The sequence below is a fragment of the Mobula birostris genome, chromosome 14 (genome assembly GCF_030028105.1).
Source record: "Mobula birostris isolate sMobBir1 chromosome 14, sMobBir1.hap1, whole genome shotgun sequence".
NCBI lineage: Eukaryota > Metazoa > Chordata > Chondrichthyes > Myliobatiformes > Myliobatidae > Mobula > Mobula birostris.
Genome location: NC_092383.1, coordinates 69089536 through 69116699, shown reverse-complemented (window position 1 = coordinate 69116699; position 27164 = coordinate 69089536). Strand labels below are relative to the sequence as shown.

The following is a 27164-nucleotide window of genomic DNA, read 5'->3' as shown; positions in this document are numbered from 1 at the left end:
ACAGAGAGGAGGTGGTAGAACTTGAGGCCTGGTACCAGTGCCAGGCAAATAACCTCTTCCTCAATGTCAACAAGACAATAGAGATAGCTATAAACTTTAGGAGATCTCTCACCACTCTCACCACTCTTTGCATTGGCAGTACAGCAATGGAAACTGCCAGCAATTTCAAACTCCTGGGAGTGCACATGTCATATAACCTCTCATTGTGTGAAGTGTGCTCTGGGACAATCAGGAAAGCTTATCAATCTCTGTACTTTCTGAGAAGGCTGAAGAGTGCTGGATATGAACATCTATAATTCTCATCATTCTACTGACATGCAGTGGAGAGCATTCTAGCTTGTTACATCTGCATGGTACGGAAACTGCACTTGTACGGACAGGAGGGGTATTCAACAGATAGTCAAAACTGCTCAACACATCACTGGTATTGGCCTACCTGCCATCGAGGATATGTACAGGAAGATGTCGGAAAAGTGCCAGTAGCCTCATGAAGGATGCCTCCCACCCTATTCATGGACTGTTTTCCCATTCTCATCTGGGAGGAGGCTACATGGCATTCATGCCAGGAACATTAGACTCAAAGTTACTTTCCCCAAGTAGGAGGCTGATCAACACCTCCACCCACAAGCCCACTTCTCTGCACTCTCACCATGACTACTTTATCGTCTTTTGTCAGCCACATTGTGTACAGACAGTCCTTTCCTTAGCATCATTTTATGGACATACAATCAATCTATGTATATGGTAACTTTAGTACTTGTGTTTATTTTACTGCTTTTTGTGCTGCATTGGATTCAGAGTAACATTTATTTCATTCTCCTTTGTACTTGTACAGTATACTGGAAATAACATTAAACCATCCTGAATCTTGAATCTGATGTTTGCTGAGTTATTACTGTCCTTGATTGCTGCTTGAGACAACTATCATTTAGTTTGGAATGTAGGAGTTTTTAAGTCTAATGCAAAATTTAATCAGTTAGCATTTATTGTCATCATGTTACATATTTATGTGGCCCATTAAAGATATTTTAACACATATGTAAATGTGTTTTAAAGTCATTGGCACTAAATACTAATCCTTCACTGTGTTCATTCATTCATTATGTGCCATGTCATATAATGTGGGCGGTCATGGTCTTGACCATGATTGTTCTTGGCAAATTCTTTTACAGAAGTGGTTTACCATTGTCACTGTATACAGATTTATTATAATTAGTTGTAATTTTTTAAAATAAAAGTAATGAAGTGATTCATTATTGAAAATCAATTTGACATCAAATAGTGACATTCATGAAATACAGGACTCTGTCATGCTTTGGGGTTAGTGTTTTAATACAGCTATTAGAGCAGTTAATTTAATGCTCGCGTATGTTTTGTTCTTTTCATTTTGCAGCTTACTTAAAGAAGGTTCCAAGATGTACACACAGTCAAAGTCAAAGAGAGCCTCAAGTTTCCATGAGTTTGCAAAAAGCACCAGTGATGCTTGGGACATTGGGGATGATGAAGAAGAGGAGTTCTTGTCTGTTGCTTCCCAGAATCTTAATTCAAAGGTTGCAATGGCAACAGCAGCTCAGGTCATTCAGAACCACAATAAATTAAAGGATCGGCCAGGTGAAAAGTTGCATCAGTCGGAATCAATCGATGAGGCTAAAACAAATGGCAAAGTGGTCAAGTCAAACAGCGAGGTACAACTATCAAAGTCTTCAGGTAAAGGTTATACAAGTGTAGCTGGAGTGAGTTTTTCTTGGTCACTACAGAAAGTGGTAATTAACTTTTCACATAATTTATTGATCTTGTACAAATTACTTTTGTAAGCAACGATTTTAGTGTTTTAAATGAACTATACAAGTGCTGGTAGTATTAAGCAGATCACATAGCATTTGCAGAGACTGATAAATAGGTGTTCAAGTTGAGCTTTCTTGTGTTATATGGACTGCTAGCTATGTAACTTACTTTCTTATTGTTTTAGTTTAGATTTTCAAAATATTTGTGTGTAAGGATACCCCCAAATAAATATATATCTTTTTAAAAAAAGTGACAATCCTAGATAATTTGCATAAAAGCAGTACCTTGATATCATTGATATGATGGATAATTTTTATTACCAAGTCCATTGAAAATTAAAACAGAATGCATACAAATGTATAAAATGATGATTAAATTTATTTCTTTTGTTGAGTGGGGACTTCCGGTATGTACCTGCTATTTCTAGCTGAGAGCTTAATTGATTATCTCTGAAACTGAATACTTCCACGGTGCATCTTGATGAACCACGTTCCCTTTTATGCCATATAGATGGCTGATGACAATTACACTTAAGAAAAGCTGGGAGCTGCATTAGACAGATTTTCAAACTTCTGTCTGTTCAGCAATACACTATTCAGCTTATATGAAATAATCCCTTTCTCCCCTTTACTGCCTAATTTATCATATTTTAATGTAATATAATTAATGAGAAATATGCAATGTTTGATCATCCAGGAACTTTCAAAGCATAATGGAAAATGCGGAACAGCAGAAAACCGGCAGTGGGGTGGGGTACATAATTGTTTTTTGACTTGAAGAGGTACAGGTTTTGCAAATGCTCTACTATTAGGTATTTTCACAATGGACATGGATTGGGTAATCACATTCAAAGCTTATTTTGGGGATGTTTTGTACAAGTTAATTAAAGAGGGACTCTATCTTGTATCAGTTAATATATGAACCCAGTTAATGTTTTCTCATTAAGAATATTTAAATATTAATGACTCAACTTTATTTTGTTTGAGTCCAATTGAATACTTAAATAATGTTCTAGATTTGTATATCAGGTGCACAACTGAGAATTGTTGTATGAGTCTCTGTTTGCAGCAGTTATTAAATTGAAGCTGTTTCGGGGAGAACGGCTATGAAGTGTTCTCTGGTATAATTTCAAGAATGCTGTTATTTGTCCTGATCAACATATCAGCTTAACTAACACACCTTATTCTATGTTATGATGTGGGGTTTTGTCTTCCTAGATAACAGTCTGTGTCATGATTTCCCATTTGGTGAAGATACAGCATCTGTGCATATGTCAGAGAAGTGAATTGGGGGAAAAATGTAATAGAAACACAGAAAAGCTACAGCACAATACAGGCCCTTTGGCCCACAATGCTGTGCTGAACATGTACTTACTTTAGAAATTAGCTAGGGTTACCCATAGCCCTCTATTTTTCTAAGCTCCATGTACCTATCCAGGAGTCTCTTAAAAGATCCTATTGTATCCACATCCACCACAGTGGCTGGCAGCCCATTCCATGCACTCATCACTCTGTGTTTAAAAAAACAAACAAACAAACTTACCCCTGACATCTCCTCTGTACCTACTTGCAAGCACCTTAAAACTGTGCCCCCTCGTGTTAGCCATTTCAGCCCTGGGAAAATGCCTGACTATCCACACAATCAATGCCCCTCATCATCTTGTACACCTCTATCAGGTCACCTTTCATCTTACGTTGTTCCAAGGAGAAAAGATAAAGTTCACTCACCCTATTCTCATAAGGCATGCTCCCCAATCCAGGCAACATCCCTGTAAATCTCCTCTGCACCCCTTCTATAGTTTCCACATCCTTTCTGTAGTGAGGTGACCAGAACTGAGCACAGTACTCCAAGTGGGATCTGACCAGGATCCTATATGGCTGTAACATTACCTTTCGGCTCTTGAACTCAATCCCATGGTTTTGCTGGACAAGGTGTTGATGAGATTTTTGAGGAGACTGCCAGCATATTGTGATGAAAGACTGTATAGGATGGGCTTGTTTCCTTTGGAGCAAGAGAGCCAAGGAGAGGCTTAATTGAGATCTATAATACCATGAGAGGCCTTGGCAAATTTCCTTTAGCTGAGAGATTGTAGACCAGAGGGCATGGAGTTAAGGTCGTTAGTAGAAGGATTATAGTAGATATAGAGATATATTTGCACCGAAAGGTGGTAAAGATCTGATATTTCCCATGTTAAAGACTAGTACAGGCAGAAAGCCTCATCACGTTTAAAAATTGTGCATGTCCTGAGGTTGGAGGACTATCTGTGGGTGCGTGGGTAGGTGGATGGATGGGAGGACAAGGGGCTTGTTGAGCTCTTGGCATTTTGTTGCTTGTTGTGTTCCCTGATCTTCTGCTGAGCATTGTGGGTATGCTATATCAGCATCAGAATGAGTGGCAACACTTGCAGGCTGCCCCCAGCATATCCTCAAGTTGTGTTTGTTTCAATATAGATGTGATAATTAAATGAAATTGAAACTGAACCATGTGCAAAGGAGGTGGGACTAGATCAGTAACCACTTCAATCACCAGTGTACGCAATGGGATGAAAGCTCTCTTTCTGTATCATGTAGTTTACAGATTCCATGATTTCACTCTCTATTACCAAACAGCCACATCAGATGACTCAGTTTTAAATGTACAACATGCAAATCAAATGAAAAGCTTTCTACAGGATTCAAATACCCAACTTATGGACAGCAAGCATATGAGAATTCAACAGAATGGATGATAACTTTCTGGCTGCTGCAGGGATTTCCGTGTGCCTTCTGTCCCACTGTGCATTCTCACAACAATTGGAGACTTGGAGGAGGAAGCGTATCAATTTCTTTCACATTGAAACCCCAAGTTTCCTTGGCTGCGTAAGTCTAGGGAAGACGCACACTCTGGTCCTGCCAAACTCGTGAGATTGAGATGGCTCTCCCACCCTGAACCTTGGTTTGTGGGGATGCTGTGTAATTTGCTATCCTGTTACAAATTAGTACCATGAAATAACAGACAGTGCACTTATTATATTTATGTATTATATTAGAATTATATTTATGAACCTTAACTAAAGGGTTAGTAAAGAAAAACAAAAAGAAAAGGGCCCATTTTAATTAAATAGTCAAATGTGCACAAGTTGGAGCTCAGTGCTTGATGGATATTCACCGATCCTCAGTCGATCTCAGCGCATGGCTCCATCGAATCATGGCTCTGCACAGGGTCAAATCCAGGTTCTCTCCAGCGTCTTCTCTCTTCATCTCCCGTTGAACAAAAGCTCCAAGACAGACCTTAATCTCCCTTACTCAAAACTTGTCCCCACTTCCACTGTCTTAGTTGGATAGCACACATTCTCATCATCCCTTATCTTCAACAATAACCCAAACAGGCTGAAAGCGGAACAGACTGTTATAGAACTGCTAAATGAAATACCTACAGCATAACAATAAAAATGTGAACCAGGGTGCTACAATGTAAATTCTGAGAGAATTTTATTTTGTATGTCAGTTTTAGTTAGTGATTTGTGAATCCTGTAATAGCAAATTGCTTTTAACTAAATGGCCACAGAGTGAGGTTTGCCTATGTTTGGCCAGTTATTTTACTCTTTTTGAGAGTCTTTGTAAGTTAGTCACAGAGTCATGGAGCATGAACTCACAGAAACAGGCCCTTTGGCTCAGGAGAGGGTTGTAACCTTTCTTTCTGCCTAGTCCCATCTACTGGCATCCGGATCATAGCTTTCCATAACCCTCTCATCTACTGTGTACCTATCCAAACTTCTCTGGTGTCACACTTGGAACCAACATCCACCACTTATGCTGACAGCTTGTTCCACACTCACACCACCCTGAGTAAAAAAGATCTCCCTCTGATTCCCCTTAAATATTTCACCATTCACACTAAACCTATGACCTTTAGTTCTAGTCTCACTTGACCTCAGGTGAAAAAAAAGTCTGCATGTATTTACCCATCTATACATTTCCATTTTCTATACCTCCATAAGATCTCCCTCCATTCTCCTATACTCCTGGGAATAAAGTCCTAATTTAGTTTTGTGGTTCTCAATCATTTTCTGCTCATGGCTCACTTGTGACTTTCATTTACTTCTGTGGCCCCCATCCTCCATGGTCTCCGAAGTTGCTAATGTTCTTTTGGTCAACTGTACTAATTCTAACGTACATTCAATATTTATGTTTTAACAGGTTATAGGTATTGTATGTTAAATATAATGTTGCAGGTATATATGGAAAAATAAAACAATTTCAAAGCTCTGAATAGGATACCTTTTTGTTTGAACTGTTGTATCACTTTACAACTCAATAAGGCCTTCTTATGATATGGTGGTGTTAACACCATTCACATTCAACTCAAATGGATCCACCACCCAAACTGGAATGTGCATCTCCAGCAGGACCCTGAACTGAAATTCCCTATCAGTGTGCTGTTTCAAATTATCAAGATATACAATCAGATCATCTTGCAATTCTATTTTAAGAGTGGCCAGTTTAGGAAATTGCATAAACATGAGATGTCCAGTACCACTGCTGAAAAGTTTTCAGATTTCCAAGGAAAGCGATAGTTTCTGTGTGACATGAGTTTACAGTTTTTTTTTCCCTTGTAGCTGTTTGTTTAATAATTTTGGTTTTTCAAATATATCTGACAGGTTAAAATATGTCAGAATTACCAACAACAAATTGTTCTCTAAGCTGCTTACCACTTAGAAATGCTACAGTACTATCCAAAAGTGCAAGAAGGTAGTAATGAAGACCTTTTGATAACCATCAGACTTCTATGCATCAGTAGTCATTCAAACATTCTTCTTCAAAAAGTTGTTGAAACCGACTCTCTTGAAGTGCATTTGATTTGAAGTTGACAGCCATCATTAATGCAGCAAGAATATCTTGCAAACATCCTCCCAATTTTTTTTGTAACCAAATGCTCATGGTGGTTGACACAGTTTGTGCAAAAGAAGAAGTCAGGAGTAGCAGTTTTTAAAATGATCAGTGAACCCTCTTTATCTTCCTACCATAGAAGCAGCATCATCAGTTGCACAAACTATTATATTTTACAGTAGAATTTTGTTTTCCAAGAAATAACTTTTGACTTCAAAAATAGTTTCACCTTTAGTACGTGCCTTAAGCTTTCAGACAAAAAGCATTTCCTCACAGGTATGATCATAATTCAGAAACCTAACATATATCATCAGAAGGGCTTCATTACCATGTAATGTATTTCCATCAATTTGCAGAGTAAACTTCTTGCACTTGTGTGTCTACTTTTTCCACATTATTTGACATTTCATCCTTGATAGTGATGAGCTGCTCAAGGGGGTGGCTTGAATAGTTTTATATGCCCTCTAATTCATAACAGTAGAAATTACAACAGAAATTGCAGGCACAATATGTGACTTGCCTGATTTTTGCAATTAAGTTTGAAGTCTTAGAGGATGCAAGTCCTCTAAGACTTGCCAAAGGGTCTCGGTCCGAAACGTCTACTGTATTTTTTTCCATAGATGCTGCCTGGTCTGCTGACTTCCTCCAGCATTGTGTGTGTTGCTTGGATTTCCAACATCTGTAGATTTTCTCTTGTTTTGGATGCAAGTAAAGCTTTGTCTATCTTAGGTGCTTTTTTCGTTAAGCGTTTGTTCATTACTTATTAACAGTAGTAGTGAGGTCGGAGATGGTATTAAACAGAAAATTAGAAATGTGTGCAATAAAGAAACAGTAGTTATAATGGGTGACTTCAATCTACATGTAGATTGGGTGAACCAAATTGGTAAAGGTGATGAGGAAGAGGATTTCTTGGAATGTATGCGGGATGGTTTTTTGAACCAACATGTCGAGGAACCAACTAGAGAGCAGGCTATTCTGGACTGGGTTTTGAGCAATGAGGAAGGGTTAATTAGCAATCTTGTTGTGAGAGGCCCTTTGGGTAAGAGTGACCATAATATGGTGGAATTCTTCATTAAGATGGAGAGTGACATAGTTAATTCAGAAACAAAGGTTCTGAACTTAGAGGGGTAACTTTGAAGGTATGAGACGTGAATTAGCTAAGATAGACTGGCAAATGACACTTAAAGGATTGACGGTAGATATGCAATGGCAAGCATTTAAAGGTTGCATGGATGAACTACAACAATTGTTCATCCCAGTTTGGCAAAAGAATAAATCAAGGAAGGTAGTGCACCCGTGGCTGACAAGAGAAATTAGGGATAGTATCAATTCCAAAGAAGCAGCATACAAATTAGCAAGAGAAAGTGGCTCACCTGAGGACTGGGAGAAATTCAGAGTTCAGCAGAGGAGGACAATGGGCTTAATTAGGAAGGGGGAAAAAGATTATGAGAGAAAACTGGCAGGGAACATAAAAACTGACTGTAAAAGCTTTTATAGGTATGTAAAAAGGAAAAGACTGGTAAAGACAAATGTAGGTCCCCTACAGACAGAAACAGGTGAATTGATTATGGGGAGCAAGGACATGGCAGACCAATTGAATAATTACTTTGGTTCTGTCTTCACTAAGGAGGACATAAATAATCTTCCAGAAATAGTAGGGGACAGAGAGTCCAGTGAGATGGAGGAACTGAGCGAAATACTTGTTAGTAGGGAAGTGGTGTTAGGTAAATTGAAGGGATTGAAGGCAGATAAATCCCCAGGGCCAGATGGTCTGCATCCTAGAGTGCTTAAGGAAGTAGCCCAAGAAATAGTGGATGCATTAGTGATAATTTTTCAAAACTCGTTAGATTCTGGACTAGTTCCTGAGGATTGGAGGGTGGCTAATGTAACCCCACTTTTTAAAAAAGAAGGGAAAGAGAAACCTGGGAATTATAGACCGGTTAGCCTAACGTCGGTGGTGGGGAAACTGCTGGAGTCAGTTATCAAGGATGTGATAACAGCACATTTGAAAAGCGGTGAAATGATCGGACAAAGTCAGCATGGATTTGTGAAGGGAAAATCATGTCTGACGAATCTCATTGAATTTTTTGAGGATGTAACTAGTAGAGTGGATAGGGGAGAACCAGTGGATGTGATATATTTGGATTTTCAAAAGGCTTTTGACAAGGTCCCACACAGGAGATTAGTGTGCAAACTTAAAGCACACGGTATTGGGGGTAAGGTATTGATGTGGATGGAGAATTGGTTAGCAGACAGGAAGCAAAGAGTGGGAATAAACGGGACCTTTTCAGAATGGCAGGCGGTGACTAGTGGGGTACCGCAAGGCTCAGTGCTGGGACCCCAGTTGTTTACAATATATATTAATGACTTGGATGAGGGAATTAAATGCAACATCTCCAAGTTTGCGGATGACACGAAGCTGGGTGGCAGTGTTAGCTGTGAGGAGGATGCTATGAGGATGCAGAGTGACTTGGATAGGTTGGGTGAGTGGGCAAATTCATGGCAGATGCAATTTAATGTGGATAAATGTGAAGTTATCCACTTTGGTAGCAAAAATAGGAAAACAGATTATTATCTGAATGGTGGCCGATTAGGAAAAGAGGAGGTGCAACGAGACCTGGGTGTTATTATACACCAGTCATTGAAAGTGGGCATGCAGGTACAGCAGGCGGTAAAAAAGGCAAATGGTATGCTGGCATTTATAGCGAGAGGATTTGAGTACAGGAGCAGGGAGGTACTACTGCAGTTGTACAAGGCCTTGGTGAGACCACACCTGGAGTATTGTGTGCAGTTTTGGTCCCCTAATCTGAGGAAAGACATCCTTGCCATAGAGGGAGTACAAAGAAGGTTCACCAGATTGATTCCTGGGATGGCAGGACTTTCATATGAAGAAAGACTGGATGAACTGGGCTTGTACTCGTTGGAATTTAGAAGATTGAGGGGGGATCTGATTGAAACGTATAAAATCCTAAAGGGATTGGACAGGCTAGATGCAGGAGGATTGTTCCCGATGTTGGGGAAGTCCAGAACAAGGGGTCACAGTTTGAGGATAAAGGGGAAGCCTTTTAGGACCGAGATTAGGAAAAACTTCTTCACACAGAGAGTGGTGAATCTGTGGAATTCTCTGCCACAGGAAACAGTTGAGGCCAGTTCATTGGCTATATTTAAGAGGGAGTTAGATATGGCTCTTGTGGCTATGGGGATCAGTGGGTATGGAGGGAAGGCTGGGGCGGGGTTCTGAGTTGGATGATCAGCCATGATCATAATAAATGGTGCAGGCTCGAAGGGCCGAATGGCCTACTCCTGCACCTATTTTCTATGTTTCTATGTTTGTTTTACTGTTGACCTTGATTGAAAATTATCACGTTTTTTTTTAAGTAATCCAGTGACTTGTCTTGTCCTTTTACAGTATTTACCAATTTTCTAGTGTCTACTCACTCAGTTGTATTGTTATTTCTGTGTGTGTGTGTTCTTGCGCATACAGGTAAGAAAAAGTTTGTGATCCCTTTACAATTACCTTGTTTTCTGCATTAATTACTCATAAAATGTGGTCTGATCTTCATCTACATCGCAATAATAGACAAACGCAGTCTGCCTAAATTAATAACACACAGGCAATTGTATCTCTTCTTGTCAATACGGAGTACACCATTTAAATAATTACAGTCTAGATTCAAAAAGGTATGTGAACTTCTGGGCTAATGCCTTCTACAAAAGCTATTTGGAGTCGGGTGTTCCAATCAATGAGATGAGATTGGAGGTGTGGGTTGTGGACATGCCTTAGGTAGGTTAGTGACAGAGCCTGCTCTTAAGAAAGATCTGTTTATGTGCACCATGCTTCAATCAAAACAATCTTCAGAGAAACTTAGAAGAAGAATGAAGCTGGAAAAGGCCACAAAAACATTTCAAAAGACCTGCATGTTCATCAGTTAGAGAAATTGTCTACAAATGGGGAAATTCAGTACTGTTGCTACTCTTCCTAGGAGAAAGGTGTTCATGGAAAGACACCACGGTGGAAACCACTGCACTCCAAAAAAAAATTGTTGCACGTCAAAAGACCACCTGGATGTTCCACAATACTTCTAGGACAATGTTCTATGGACAGGTGAGAGAAAAGTTGAACATTTTGGCAAAAATGCATGTTATGTTTGGAAGAGAAAAGGCACTGCGCATTGATGTTAAAACTTCATTCCAACTGTGAAGCATGGTGGAAGGAGAATATTGTTTTGGGGGTGCTTTGTTGCCTCGGGGCCTGGACAGCTTGCAATCATTGGGGAACAATGAATTCAAAATTGTATCAAGACATTTTGCAGGAGAATGTCAGTCCATCACCTGAAGCTTAATAGAAGCTGGATGATGCAACAAGGCGATGATCTGATACACATGAGTAAATCAATAACAAAGTGGTTTAAAAAGAAGAAAATTTATTTTTTAGAATGGTCAGGTCAGAGTCCAGACCTTAACCCAATTGAGATGCTGTGGCATGACCCGAGGAGGGCTGTTTATGCAAGGTATCCCAGAGATATTGATGAACTGAGTTTTGTGTGGAGGAATGGTTTTAACTTCCTCTTTGATATTGTGCAAGTCTGATCAGCTGAAACAGGAAATGTTTTGTGATGGTTATTGCTGCTAAAAGAGGCTCTACTAGTTATTAAAACCAAGGGTTCACATACTTTTACCAGCCTGGACTGTGAATGATTAAACGAGGTGTTCAGTAAAGACATGAAAAGTACAAATGCTTGTGTGTTATTAGTTTGGGTAGATTGTTTGTCTATTATTGTGACCTAAATGAAGATCAGACCACATTTTGAGTAATTCAGAAAACCAGGTAATTGCAAAGGTTTCACAGAAGTGAGTGGACTCTAGAAAATTAGTAGTAGGTATCAAAAAATTATAAGTGTCAGTATTGAATGTACATGTACAAATTAGAAAACTGGAGTTTGAGGCAATATTTTAAAAAAATTATAACAAGTATTTAAAAATGTTGTTATATATGCAAATTCAATGTGTCAATAAAGGGTGTGTACTCACCAAGAAAAGCAGTTTGAGCTTCTTTTGAAAATATGATAAGTATCAGGCATTTAGTGGAAGTTGTACTGGTAGACTTGTAGTGGCGAATTTCAAGCGTTCTTGCCTCTGCATTTTTTGCTATTTCTAGTAGATGACCCCACTGCAGTAATTGTAGCCTACATGTCATGCTTTATAAGTATTATAACACTATCAGTGGAAGGCAAAAAGAATTAGCCTTCTGCTGCATACTCACTGATCGGCATTGCTACAGACAGCTCCACCCAATCCACAGTTTGGAATTTGGGGATGGAAGTGGAGCAGGACTCAGTGTGCCGTTCTGCATTGTATGAATGTTGATTTGTGCAGGGACAAGCAGGGGCAGAGATAAGAATGTGTCGCATTCCCCCTCTTTCCCCCCCCCCCCTCCACACACTCTTAAGCTGTTTTGCTGTCTACTTTCCATAATATAGAATATTTTTCCATTCATTTCTTTCAGAGTTCCAATTATTCATTTCTTTTATTTATGTATTTTTGGTTAATATTTCATTAAAACAGTAAACTATCATGGCCCATTCAGAAACTTATGTGGCTTTCTTTACCACCCTACATACCTGTATTTGCAAGGAATTATGAATCTGTATTTCCAGACATGGTGTTCTACCACACCCCTCATTTGCCCTATCATTCACTGTGTAAATCCTCCCCTGTTTTGTCAGGAGAAACCAGAGTTGGTCCTCTTGAAGATGTGTTGGTGTTGTTGTCTGCACTAAATTCCATCTGCCATTTTCAGCTGATTTTTTTCTCTAGCTGGTCCAGATCATGCTGCAAGCTTTGGCCTTCCTTGCAGCGCATTACATCACCCACTTTGGTGTCGTCTGCAAATTTGCTGATACAGTTTACTACATTATTATCTAAATCATGCACATAGATGATAAACAACAACTGACCCAGCACTTATCCCTGTGACACACCACTAATCACAGGCCTCCAGTCAGGGAGACAACCATCTACTATCATTCTGCTCTCCTGCTAAGCCAATGCTGAATCTAATTTACTACTTCATCCTGATTGCCAAGTGACTTAACTTTCTGGTCTAGCCTCCCATGTGGGACTTTGTCAAAGGTCTTGCAAAGTCCATAAAGACACTATCCACCATCTTTCCTTTTATCAACCATCCTCAAGATTTTTTTAAAAAAAAAGTTTTATAAAATTGGTTAGACACTACCTGTAATCAGGCCCTGCCTATCTGAATATGTGTATAACCAGTCCCTCAGAATACCTTCCAATGATTTACCCACAACTGTTGTTAGGCTCACAGGCCCATAATTTCCTGGTTTATTCAAAGAGCTTGTCTTGGACAAAACTTGCTTCTCCTTCAGTACTCTGGCACCTCACCTATGGCTAAGATCGTTTTAAACATCTCTGCCAAAGCCCCTGCAATTCCTATACCAGCATCTCACAAGGTCTGAAGGGTCACCTTGTTGGACTCTGTGGTTGATCCACCCTAATTAGCCTTAAGACAGCAAGCACTTTCTCTTCTGTAATCCAAATACAGTGCATGACCTTGCTACTTACTCTTTTCCCCTTCATTCTATAGACCCTGGGTGTGTCTCTAGAGTAAATACAGATGTAAAAAAAAAATAATTTAAGATCTCCACCATTTCTTTCAGCTCCATGCATAGGTTGCCACACTGATCTTCAAGGAGGCTAATTCTGTCCTTTGTTATCCTTTTGCTTTTAATATATCTGAAGTAGTTTGTGGCATTCTTTCCCCTTGTGTGCCAGAGAAACCTCATGTTCTCTTTTACTCTTTCTGATTTTTTTTTCCTTATGTGTTCTGTATTTGTATACTCCTCAAGTGCTCATTTGAGAATAACAGCCTATGCCTGATATGAGCCTCCTCCTTGTTAATCCAGGACTCAATATTGCTCAAATGACAGTTCCAAAACTTGTTGGGTTCCCTTTGTTCTAAAAGGAACATAAAAATTCTTTACTCTCACTATTTCATTTTTGAAGGCCTCCCACTTACCAACCATCCCTTTGCCTGAAAATAACCTATCCAAATCCAAAATTTACTTCTACGTTTGAATGGTATTGAGTGTATAGTCTGGTATGAAAGATATTTGTTCTTTTGTCAGTGTTGAAATGCTCCTTAGATACGAGGTAAGAGCACATCAGTTAGTACCACATTGTTAATGAGGGCTATGAGGAGGAATCCCATTATAGTCTTTTATGGGTTGTGAAGTCTAAGTCCAATTATTTTTATTCAAAAGCCACAGTCTAGTAAATTTGTGGATGCATTTTTCTACATTTCATTGCTAAAAGTCTCAGCTAATTCATTGAGAGTATGGGATTATCATAACTGGACATATTTGACTTGAATTTCGTTGGCTCTTCACTGAGCTCTGAAACATCTGGACAGTGAAGATGCATACATCAGGAGGCTCTTCATGGACTACAGCTTAGCATTCAATACTATTGGCCATTTGAAACCTATTACTGACCTAGACCTAGGCCTCGATACCTCCGTGTGCATCTGGATCCGAGGTCCTCTATTTCCTCACCTGCAGACTACAGTCAGTACGGATTGGCAACAACATCTCCTCCACAATCACCATCAGCACAAGTGCACCACAGATGCTTATCACCGGCTCTACTTGCTTTTTCCTATGATTGTGTGGCTAATTAAAACTCCAATGCCATCTTTAAGTTTGCCGATAACACCACTTTTGACTGAATCAAAAGTGGTGACAGTTTGGCATATAGGAGAGGGGATATCAATAACCCCTCACTCAAATGACAGCAAAACCCAAGAGCTGGTTATCTACTGCAGGAGGAAGAAGCTGGTTGCCCTAAGTCAGGCCTTATTAGGGGACTGGAAGTGTAGAGGGTCAGAAACTTTAAATTTGTTGTATTACCATAATCAGGGGCTCTGTCCTGGGACTAGCATGTAAGTGCCATCACAAAGTGCCTCTACTTTCTTAGGAGTTCGCATAATTCTTTCCAGGCTTGACAAGAAGCTCAGAGACCTCTGCCTTCACCCCGCTTTGTGTAGCTGGATCCTGGACTTCCTTTCAGATTGCCGACAGGTTTTAAGAGTGGGCTCCCTCACCTCTGCTCCTCTGACCCTCAATACCACTGCCCCCCCAGGGCGCGTACTAAACTCCCTCCTTTATTCTCTGTATACCCGTGACTGTGTTGCCACCCGTAGCTTCAATATGCTAATTAAATTTGCTGACAACACTACATTGACCTAATCTCAGATAATAATGAGGCAGCCTACAGAGAGGAAGTCATCACCCAACACAGTGGTGTCAAGAAAACAACCTCTCCTTCAACGTTGCAAACACAAAGAAGTTGGTTCTGGACTACAGGAGGAATGGAGACAGACTAATTCCTATAGACATCAGTTAGTCTGGGGTTGGGAGGGTGAACAGCTTTAAGTTCCTTGGCATAAACATCACTTGAGGATCTCACGTGGTCTGTACATACTGGCTGTGTGGTGAGAAAGGCACAACAGTGCCTCTTTCATCTCGGATGGTTGAAGAAGTTTGATATGGCCCCCCAAATTCTAATAATTTTCTATAGGGGCACAATTGAGAGCATCCTGACTGGCTGCATCACTGCCTGATATGGGAACTGTACTTCCCTGAATTGCAGGACTCTGCAGAGAGTGGTGCGGACAGCCCAGCGCATCTGTAGATGTGAATTTCCCATTTTTCAGGACACTTACAAAGACAGGTGTATAAAAAGGGCCTGAAGGATCATTGGAGACCCGAGTCACCCCAACCACAAACTGTTCCAGCTGCTACCATCTGGGAAATGGTACCGCAGCATAAAAGCGTGGACCAACAGGCTCCGGGACAACTTCTTCCACCAGGTCATCAGACTGCTTAATTCATGCTGACGCAACTGTATTTCTCTGTTTTATTGACTATCCTGTTGTACATAATATTTATTATAAGTTACTATCATTGCACATTTGAATGGAGATGTAATGTAAAAATTTTTACTACTCATGTATATGAAGGATGCAAGTCATAAAGTCAATTCAATTCAATAGATTTAGCATGTCATCTAAAACTTTGACAAACTTATATTGATGCACAATGGAGAGTATCCTGACTGGTTGCATCACGGCCTGGTATGCTCAAAAACAGAAGAGTCTGCTAAGAGTGGGGGATATAGCCCACTACATCACAGGCAAGGTCCTCTCTGTCATTAAGCATATCTTTTTTTTTATTTTTTATTTTTATTTGGATAAGGAATTCGCAAGTATCATGAACTTTTTCACATGTATAACCTTTTCCATTCTTTTATATGTGGATAAATCTATAATTATTTATACATTCCTAAGTACACATTGAGATGATATAAAAGTAATTAGGCACTTAGATAATTATGTGCAGTTGTAATTCTACTCTATTAGGCTAAGTAATGATATTAGTTGTTAAGAAAAATAGTAATAATAGTGGATTAATAATAATTTCCACATACCTCTTCTGGACCATTTCTTTCTGGTCCAAAATATTGTATGTAAGCCTATGTAACTACCATTGTAGGTGCTTATATCCTAACTCGTTCATGTTTGCTCCTACCCCCAAACATAATTATCCAATCCCTATGTACTTATTTACTTCATTAAGCATATTTACAAGCAGTGCTGCTGCAAGAAAGCTGCATCCATCTTTAAGGAACTAGATCATCCAAGCCATGCTTTCTTCTTACTACTATCATTGGTCTGGAGGTATCATGGGTCCCATGCCACCAGGTTCAGGAACAGTTATAACCGCACAGCTATCCGGCTCCTGAACCCGCATGGATAACTTCACTCACCTCACCTCACCTCACCTCAAGCTAAGACTTGTGTTCAAGGTCTGTACAACTCAGTATTTACTTCTTTGTTATTTGCACAATTTGTTTTCTTTTGAACGTTAGTTGATTGTCGTTCTTTGTAATTTATAGCTTTTAATAAATTCTATTGTGTTTATTTTCTTGTAAATACATGCAAGTAAACAGATCTCAAGGTAGTATATGTACTTTGATAATATGCTTTTTAAATACATGCCCATTTGGTTTATTGCAGATGAGACGCAATGAACTTGTGCCAATTCTCCACTGACAAGTTCCTGTTCAGACCTCCCTTACACTCCTGTCTCCAGTGAGCTCTGAACCTACTAATTAAAAGGCTATGAAGTGGACATCATCTTTGTTTGAGTGATTATTGACCAAGAGCTAAATCTCTTTAGTTGGTAGTTTGAGGAACTGCATGTTTTGGTGGAATCTTTTGGGTATAACAGCAAGTAGAAATAAATAATAGGAATTGGTAAGGTGAGGCATGTTAGTCACTTTGCTAGACATCTGTATAAAGAATTATCAGATTGTTCAAGAAATAAGTTTAAATTTCAAAGGGAGAGCAAAAGTCTTCAGGGTTGTTTAAGGTCATTTCCAGTACATAAGTGTAAAGGAGAATGAAATAGTTGTTACTCTGGATCTGATGCAGCACAAAAAACCACTGTAAGATAAAGGACACAATTAATATTAATACATAAGATTGGTATGCATTGTATATACATAAAGTGTACACAGTATAGAAGTTTCTGTAAATTAGGTACTCTGAAGGAAATGATAAAGTAGTGGTGGTGTGGTGAGGTGGGTTAGTGGTTGGAGTTGTTGATCATCCGTAGTGGTTTGGGAAAGTTGGTCTTTGAGTCCGGTGATCCTGGTGTGGATGCAACGTAGCCTCCTTCCTGATGGGAGTGGTACAGACAGTCCATGGGCAGGGTGGGTGGGATCCTTAATGATATTGCTGGCCTTTTCCTGGCACTCTTCTGTATATATGTCCTCTGGCGGCTAGGCCAGTTCCAGTGATGTATTGGGCATTTTTGACTACCCGTTGTAGAGCTGTTTCCGTACCATGCAATTATGCAGCATGATAGGATGCTCTCTACTGCATATCTGTAGCAGACGGTATTGGTGTGCATAGTCCAGCTCTTTTGAGGATCAGAAAGTAAAGGCATTGGTGAGCTTTCTTGATTGTGTAGGATGTATTCTAGGAGCACAAGATGTGTACTGCCAGATGTTTGAAACTGCATACAGTTTCCACTGGCTGCCAATATAAGGAGGGGTGTGAGTGGTGTGAGTTCTTCTGATGTTGATAGCCATCTCCTTTATTTTGTTGATTAAGGAAGGGTGTTTGCCTGGCACCAGGCTTTGAGCACTTCTACATCCTCTCTGTAGGATGTCTTGTCATCAAACAATGATGACATTGTTGTGTCATTGGAGAACTTGACAATGTGATTACTTGGTGTTTGGCTGTGCATTTGTGTGCAAGGAAAATGTACAACAGTGAGCTCAGCACACCACCCTTGAAGCTGGAAGGAGGGCACACTGTTATTGAGAGGGCAATGATGTGGCTGAGGTCTGTAGGTGAGGAAGTCCAACATCCAGTTGCACAGTGGTGTATTTAGACTGAGGAATCAGAGTTTTGTTTACCAAGGTCTGTGGGACAATATTGTTGAATGTTGAACTAGGTGTGTCAAGGTCAGGTGCAAGAGAGATGCTGTGACATCTCTGGTAAAGTTGTTCTGTCAGTAAGCATATTGGTAAGTGTCCAGTATGGCAGAAATGGAGTCTTGGATCTGTGCCATTACCAGCCATTGAAAGTACTTCAAGATGATTGGCATCTGTGACACTAGGTGGTAGGTGTTTAGTTCTGAAGGTGTAGAGTTCTTTTAGTGTAGAGTTGTGGTTAATCATATTGGGGAGATGGGGAAAATTATTTAGACCATAAGACATAGGCCAAAGGGCCTAATTCTGATCCTATCAAGTCTGCTCCTCCGTTTCATCATGGTTGATCTATTTTCCCCCTCAACACCCCTCTTCTGGCTTCTTCCCATCGCCGTTCATGCCCTCACTAATCTTAGATCCTTTCAACCGCTGTCTTCAATGTACCCAGTAACCTGGCCTCCATAGCTGCCTGTGGCAACTAATTCCACAGATTCACCACACGCAGGCTAAAGAAATTCTTTCTCATCTGTTCTTTATTGAGGCTGTACCTTCTGGTCCTAGACTGCCCCACCATAGGAAACATTCTCTCCCCATCGACGCTATCTTGGCCTTTCAACATTCAATAGGTTTCAGTGAGATCACCCCTCATTCTTCTAAATTCCAACAAGTACAGGTCCAGAGCCAGCAAATGCTCCTCATACAAATAACCCTTTCATTGCTGGAATCATTCTCATGAACCTCCACTGAACCCTCTCTAATGACAGCACATCCTTCTTAGATATGGGCCCAAAACTGCTCACAATATTCCAAGTGAGTCCTCACCAGTGTCCTGTAATGCTTCAGCATTACATCCTTTTTATATTCTAAAAGATCTTTTATTTGATATGGTACAGTGGGATGACATTGAAAGAATTTATAAACATGATGCTCTACAGTTTGTATCACAATTATATTCTTGTGTTTGGCATATAATGCACATACTCTCTTCTCTTGTTTCTCTGTTCTACTCCAGTTGAGAAACATTTCTGGACCTCCTGTTCATAATGAACACTAGAGTGGAACTGCATCTTCAGGACTGAGATAATCTGGAACTCCTCATCCTTTTTTTAAAATTTTGAACAGATGAACAGCTACCTTGAAATATTTCTGCTTGACTTGGATGCCATGGGTTAAGATCTCCCAGAAAGAGTTAAAGATCAGAGAGTTGGGTGGGTGATGGTGGTCATTAATTTCCCAAATCTACATCATATGGACAAGGCTGACAGGTACTGGGGATTAACACTGGCTACAAGTAGTTTGCCGACCAGTTTGAAAATATGCTAGTATTCCTTATTGTCTCTCAAACAAAATCCTGAACTTCCCTACTAACTGGCATTGTGGCCATACTTCCAAAAATTGCAGCAATTAGAAGGTAGTTTACCAACTTCACGTTGTCCTTGCCATTGATGCCCGCCTTACGGAAGATGTAAAAAAATGTAAAAATTTTTATGCTGTTTTGAGGTTTTCATTAATTAGGAATTTAAGTGTTCCTTTTGAGGGACCTTCCTACGGGAGATGGAAGTGCAGATGTGCAGGATGCTAGTAAGCCCATTCTTGGAATATTCTCAAACAACAGGAATTCTGCAGATGCTGGAAATTCAAGCAACATACATCAAAGTTGCTGGTGAACGCAGCAGGCCAGGCATCATCTCTAGGAAGAGGTACAGTCGACGTTTCAGGCCGAGACCCTTCGTCAGGACTAACTGAAGGAAGAGTGAGTAAGGGATTTGAAAGGGGGAGGGGGAGATCCAAAATGATAGGAGAAGACAGGAGAGGGAGGGACGGAGCCAAGAGCTGGACAGGTGATTGGCAAAAGGGGATACGAGAGGATCATGGGACAGGAGGTCCGGGAACACAAGGGGGGGGACCCAGAGGATGGGCAAGAGGTATATTCAGAGGGACAGAGGGAGAAAAAGGAGAGTGAGAGAAAGAATGTGTGCATAAAAATGAGTAATAGATGGGATACGAGGGGGAGGTGGGGCCTTAGCGGAAGTTAGAGAAGTCGATGTTCATGCCATCAGGTTGGATCCCACCACTAAGCACATCTTTCCCTCCCCCCCCCCCCCCCCCCCTCTGCATTCAGCAGGGATCGCTCCCTACACAACTCCCTTGTCCATTCGTCCCCCCCATCCCTCCCCACTGATCTCCCTCCTGGCACTTATCCGTGTAAGCGGAACAAGTGCGACATATGCCCTTACACTCCCTCCCTTACCACCATTCAGGGCCCCAAACAGTCCTTCCAGGTGAGACAACACTTCACCTGTGAGTCGACTGGGGTGATATACTGCGTCCGGTGCTCCCGATGTGGCCTTTTATATATTGGCGAGACCCGACGCAGACTGGGAGACCGCTTTGCTGAACATCTACGCTCTGTCCGCCAGAGAAAGCAGGATCTCCCAGTGGCCACACATTTTAATTCCACATCCCATTCCCATTCTGACATGTCCATCTACAGCCTCCTCTACTGTAAAGATGAAGCCGCCCTCAGGTTGGAGGAACAACACCTTATATTCCGTCTGGGTAGCCTCCAACCTGATGGCATGAACATCGACTTCTCTAACTTCCGCTAAGGCCCCACCTCCCCCTCGTATCCCATCTGTTACTCATTTTTATGCACACATTCTTTCTCTCACTCTCCTTTTTCTCCCTCTGTCCCTCTGAATATACCTCTTGCCCATCCTCTGGGTCCACCCCCTCCTTGTCTTTCTTCCCAGACCTCCTGTCCCATGATCCTCTCGTATCCCCTTTTGCCAATCACCTGTCCAGCTCTTGGCTCCATCCCTCCCCCTCCTGTCTTCTCCTATCATTTTGGATCTCCCCCTCCCCCTCCAACTTTCAAATCCCTTACTCATTCTTCCTTCAGTTAGTCCTGACGAAGGGTCTCGGCCTGGAACGTCGACTGCACCTCTTCCTACAGATGCTGCCTGGCCTGCTGCGTTCACCAGCAACTTTGATGTGTGTTGCTTGGAATATTCTGTTCAAGTTTGGTTCAAAGGTGCAACATAATGTCAGAAAAATGTATACAATATATTGTACATCCTGGAATGCGTTTTCTTCGCAACCTTCCACAAGAACAGAGGAGTGCCCCAAAGAATGAACGACAGTCAAATGTTAGACCCCAAAGTACCCCCCCCCGCCCCCCCCGACAGCTCACTCCACTCACGTGTAAGCGACAGCAAACAACAAGCCTCCCTTCCTCCCCCACCGGCAAAAAAAAGCGCATAAGCATCCACCACCAAACATTCAAGTGTACGCAAAGCATCAGTAAAGACACAGACTTGCAGTTACCCCTAAGACTACATTATGCACCTGGCCTTTGACATACCACAGGTTCGCTCTCTCTCCCCCTAATAAGGGAGAAAGAGGTGTGTCTGTTTTCACAGTGAGCGGGGAGCCAGAACAAACAACTCGCTGGTTTACGATGTTAAAAGTCTGCCACATCGCTTCTTTTGAGCTCTGTGGCCAAAGATCTGGGCACATAGCCGGAGATATTCCGCCTCCCCCGATGACACACGGGTCTGCTTTTGTGACACCGACCTTCGATTCACCTGTCTCCAGAGGCCCGAGATCCTAGGCTTCCAAAGCCGAGCCGAATACTTAGGCCAAGCCCTTGGAGTGCCGAACAATGGCCGGTCCTGAAACCCCAAGAATGGGTCCCATTCCCGTAGTCAGTGTGTAACTCCAGGTTCTGGTCTTCAAAAGAACCGTGAATGGGAAAAATAAAGACATTAAAGATGGAAGTAGAGCTGTTTCCGAAGTTGCAAGCAAAGGAGTTGCAGTTTAGCACCATCATCACTCCGCTCTGCCTTCTGATTGGTCTGCTATAGGGAAGATGTTACTGAACTTCAAAGAGTGCAGTGCAGAAACCGCTTACAAGGATATTGCTCGGACTTGGGGGACAGAGTTAGGATTAGGGATAGTCTGGGACTTTATTCTCTGGAGCATAGGAGAATGAGAGGTGATCTTACAGAGGTGTATAAATTATGCGGGGTATATAAAGGAGCACGCCTTTATATACTGGCCATCTTCTCTCCATCTATCAGCTCAGATAAGGTGGTCTCAACCTGAAACATCCACTGTACATTTCCCTGCGTAGATGTTGCCTTGCTAACTGATCTTCTCCATCATCTTATTTATTTTTTGCTCCAAATTCCAGCAACTGCAGTCTCTTGAATCAGCTATGTTAATATTATTTACGAGTATTTCAACAGACCAAATGGATCTGACAAGGTTATGACACACTAAGTGTTTTTTAAGGTATGTTACTGACCTATTTAGTGCTCTCTGGAGCAGGGAGAGAAAAATAAAAGTTACAAAATACACTCAATGGCCACTTCATTAGGTACTCAAGTGGTCATTGAATCTATGTTAGTGGTTTTCTGCTGCAGTAGTCCATACACTTCAAGGTTGTACATGTTGTACATTCAGCGATGCTCTTCTGCGTACCACTGTTGTAATGCATTGTTACTTGAGTTCCTGTTAGCTTGAACTAGTTTGACCATTCTCCTCTGACCTCACTCATTAACAAAGTATTTCTGTCCACAGAACTGCTGCTTGCTGGATATTTTTGTTTTTTTTGTGCCATTCTCTGTAAACTCTAGACTAAAATATGTGACAATCCCAGGAGATCAGCAGTTTGAGATACTGAAACCACCTTGCTGGCACCAATAATTATTCCACAGTTAAAGTCACTTAGACCACATTTCTTCCTCACTCTGAAGTTTGGAGTGAACAATTGAACACTCTTGACCATGTCTGCATGCTCTTATGCATTCAGTTGCTTCCATGTGGTTGGTTGATTACATATTTGCATTAATGATCACATATACAGGTGAAACACTCTGGTTCTGTTGGCTGCATAAGTCTAGGGAAGATGATCTCCAGCCCCGCCAAATGTGTGAAATTGAGGTGCAAAACCCTGAAACCCCCTGTTTATGTGGATGCTGTGTGATTTGTTCACCCCCTTACAAATGAGTACAATGAAATAACAGACAGTACACCACGTACAATTAAACAATTTAGCTTTATAATTCTTAATTTGACTTAAGGGTTACTAAAGAAAAAGCAAAAAAAAAGAAAAGGGCCCTATTTAATAAAGCAGTCTAATGTGCACCAGTTGGAGATCACGGTTTCCCCTTTGCTGATCCTCCTTCGATCTCCCCAGGCTTTGTCAAATCATGGTCCCGCTCCGGATCGAGTCCTGTGACCTCTTCTCTGGCATCTTCTCCCTTCATCTCCTGCCGAACGAAAGACCCAGCTGACACCAGTGTCAGGCGTACAACACGAAAACACACTCCCTTCATGGGACGGCTCACATTCCAAAGCACCCGTTATCTCTAATAATAACACAAACATTGCTTCTACAGAAAGACCATTATGTTAGCAGTGAAACCTTTCTCAGGGTGTTACACAGGTGTACCTAATAAAATGGCCATTTAGTTTAGTAGGGCAATGCTCAAAGGTTGATCCCACTTGATGCAGCAAGTGACAAGGCAAATGTGGAGCAGGAGTCTGAAGGTTGCAGAGTTTCACTTTTGACCTGAATTTGGCACTCCAAAGAGAGACAAAGGTGCTACTGTTAAATTTATGTTCTTTAGTTGTGGTTCAGAATAGAGTTTAATATCACCGGCAAATGTTGTGAAATTTGTTGTTTTTGTGGCAGCAGTACAATGCCATACATAAAACTGAATGACAGTAAAATGATGCAGCTGAGTGAGTTCACAGCTGCTTTCGATCCTGTGCAGTAGACCTCTCCCCACCCCATCCCCCCCAACCCCGTACCAGACAGTGATGCAGCCAGTTAGAATGCTCTCCAAAGTACATCTGTAGAAATTTGCGAGTGTCTTTGGTGACATACCAATCTCCTCAAATTCCTAATGAAATATGGCTGCTGTCATGCTTTTAAGTTAAGTTGAGATCCCATTAATTGTCCCAAGTGAGCATAATAGATCTCAAGGCAACACATACCAAATACTGGAGGAGCTTTGCAAGTCAGGCAGCATCTGTGTTGCGGAATAAACCATCAATGCTTTGGTCTGAGACTGTTCATCAGGACTGGAAAGGAAGGAGGCAGAAGACAGTAAGGTGATGGGGGAAGGGAGCACAAGTTTGCAGGTATTGGGTAGGATCAGATGAGGTGGAAGGTGGGGAGAGTGGTGAAATAAGAAGCAGTGAATGATAGATGGAAGAGATAAAGGGCTGAAGGAGATGGAATCTAATAAGACAGGACAATGGACCATGGAAGAGGGAACTGGAGGGAGCTGATGGGCAGGTGAGAAGAGAGGGGGTGAGAGGATAACCAGAATTAGGAATAGAAAAAAGAGGACATAGGACAGATGACATAGGAGCAGAATTGGGCTATTCAGCCCATCAAGTCTGCTGTGCCAGTCCATCATGCCTGATCCATTTCTGACTCAACCACATTCTCCGGACTTCTCCCCATAACCTTTCCTGCCCTGACTACCAAGAACTTATCAACCTCTGCCTTAAATGTACCCAATGATCTGGCCCCCACAGCTGCCTGTGGCAACTAATTCCACAGATGCACCACCCCCTCTGGCTAAAGAAATTCCTCCTCAGCTTTGTTCTAAATGTACGCCACTCTATTTTGAGGCTGTGCACTCTGATCCTAGACTCCCTGACAAAAGGAAACATCCCCTTCACGTCGACTCCATCTAGGTGTGTCAACATTCGATAGGTTTCAGTGACATCCGCCTTTCTTCCTTCTAGATTCGAGTGAGTACACGCCTAGAGTCTTCAATCGCTGCTTATACGATAGCCTTTTAATTCCTGGAATCATTCTTGTGATTCCCCTCCAAACCCTCTCCAATGTCATCACATCCTTTCTTAAATAAGATTCAAAGGTTCGAAGAATATTTATTATCAAGGAATGCATAAATTACACAACCTTGAGATTTGTCTGCTTGCAGGCAGTCACAAAGCAAGAAATCTGAAAGAACCCAATTGGGGGAACAAAAGCCCAGAGCCTCAGTATTCAGTTCATCATATTAACGGGACAAATTGTCGCAAAGTTCGCATACTTGAAGCACAGCAGCTGGGGACACTCTTAAAGTGCCCAAATCTACTCATAATACTGCAAGTATGAATTCTAACATTGCAGTCGCCTTCCTCACCACTGAATCAAACTTCAAATTAACCTTTAGGGAATCCTGTATGAGAACTCCCAAATTAGTTTGCACCTCAGGTTTTTTTTGTATTTTCTACCCATTTAGAAAGTTATTTGCTTTTATTCCTTCTACTAAAGTGCAGGACCATTCACTTCCTGACACTGTATTCCATCTGCCACATGTTTGCTCATTCTCCTTATCTGTTCAAGTCCTTCTGCAGCCTCTGTTTCTTTAGTACTCTCAATGCTATCAACTGAATCATCCAAATTGTAGGCATACAACGTAAAAATAAGCAGTCTCAACACAGATCCCTATGGAATACCACTAGTCACCAGAAGCCAAACCAAAAAGGATTCCTTTATTTCCTGTTTGCCTCCTGCCAGTCAGCTAATGCTTGATCCATGCGAGTACCCTTCCTGTAATATTCTGGGAGCTCTTCTTTTGTTTCGCAGCCTCGTGTGTCAAAGGCCTTCTAAAAATCCAAGTACACAGCATCAACCGATTCTCCTTTGTCTGTCTTGCTTGTTACTTCTTAAAAGAATACCAACAGGTTTGTCAAGCAAGATTTTCCCTTAAGGAAGCCATGCTAACTTTGGCTTGTTTTACCATGTGCTCCAAGTACCCCAATACCAAATCTTTAATAATTGAATCCAACATTGAAGTCAGGCTAATTGGTCTACAATTTCCTTTCTTCTGCCTCACTCTCTTGAAGAGTGGAGTGAAATTTACAATTTTACAATCCTCTGGAACCATGCCAGAAACCATTGATTCTTGCAAGGTCGTTACTAATGTCTCCCCATCTCTTCAGCTACGTCTTTCAGAACCCTGGGATATAGTCCATTAGGTACAGGTGACTTCGGACCTTTCAGTTCCCCAAGCACCATCTCCCTAGTAATAGCAATTGCTCTTACTTCTGCCCCTTGACACTTTTGAACTTTTGGCATAATATTTGTGTTCTTCCACAGTGAAGACTGATACAAAATAGTTACTCAGTTTCTCTGCCATTTCTTGGCCCCTCCTGTTACTAACTCCCCAGTGTAAAATTCCAGCAGTCCAATATTCCAATATTTACTTTTGCCTTTTACTCTTTTTGTATATCTGGAAAAACTTTTGGCATCATTTTAGATTGGCTATATTTTCTCCCCCTTATGGTTTTATTTAGTTGCCTTTTTTAGTTTTCAGAAAATTCTCAATCCTCTAAATTCCAACTAAGTTTTGGAGAGGAGGAGGGAGCTTTGGGAAACTACTAGAAATTAGAAAAATTGATGTTGATATCATCAGGTTGAAGGCTACTGGGACAGAATGAGGTATTGCTCCTGCAAATTGAGTTTGTCTTTATTATGTTAGTAGTAGATAGACATGTCAGTTGGGAATGAGAAGTAGAATTAGAATGGATAGGCAATGGGAGAACCTGCCTTTTGTGGCAGCCAGTGCGAAGGTTCTTGACAAAGTGATCCCCCAATCTGCATTGGGTGTCACTGATGTTGAAGAGGCCGCCTCTCTTCCTCATTCTGGTTACCTTTTCACCCCCTTTCTTTTCCTTACCTACACATCAACTCCCTCCAGTTCTCCTTTCCTTCATAGTTACTGTCCTTTTCCATTAAATTGCCTCTTTCACCTTTCCCCTCCCAGCTTCTTAGTTCAACCCTTCCCCACCTGCCTTCCCCCTAACCTGGTCTCGCCTATCACTTGTTTGCTTGTACTACTTCCACACCCTCCACCTTCGCATTCTGGCTTCTGCCCTCTTACTTTTCCAATCCTGATGAAGTGTCTCAGCTTGAAATATTGACTGTTTAAACACCTCCATAGAAACTGTTTAACTTGC

The 27164-nt window shown here is 41.3% G+C and overlaps 1 protein-coding gene across 3 annotated transcripts in view; it reads left to right on the top strand.

Moving 5' to 3' along the window:
• LOC140209958 (TBC1 domain family member 22B-like) overlaps positions 1-27164 on the top strand; it is a 375770-nt gene that overhangs the window by 33616 nt on the left and 314990 nt on the right. For all 3 annotated transcript variants that reach the window (XM_072278648.1, XM_072278647.1, XM_072278649.1), the window contains one exon: positions 1394-1707. In XM_072278648.1, the coding sequence (XP_072134749.1) occupies positions 1394-1707 (314 nt within the window). The remainder of the gene's footprint in view (positions 1-1393; positions 1708-27164) is intronic.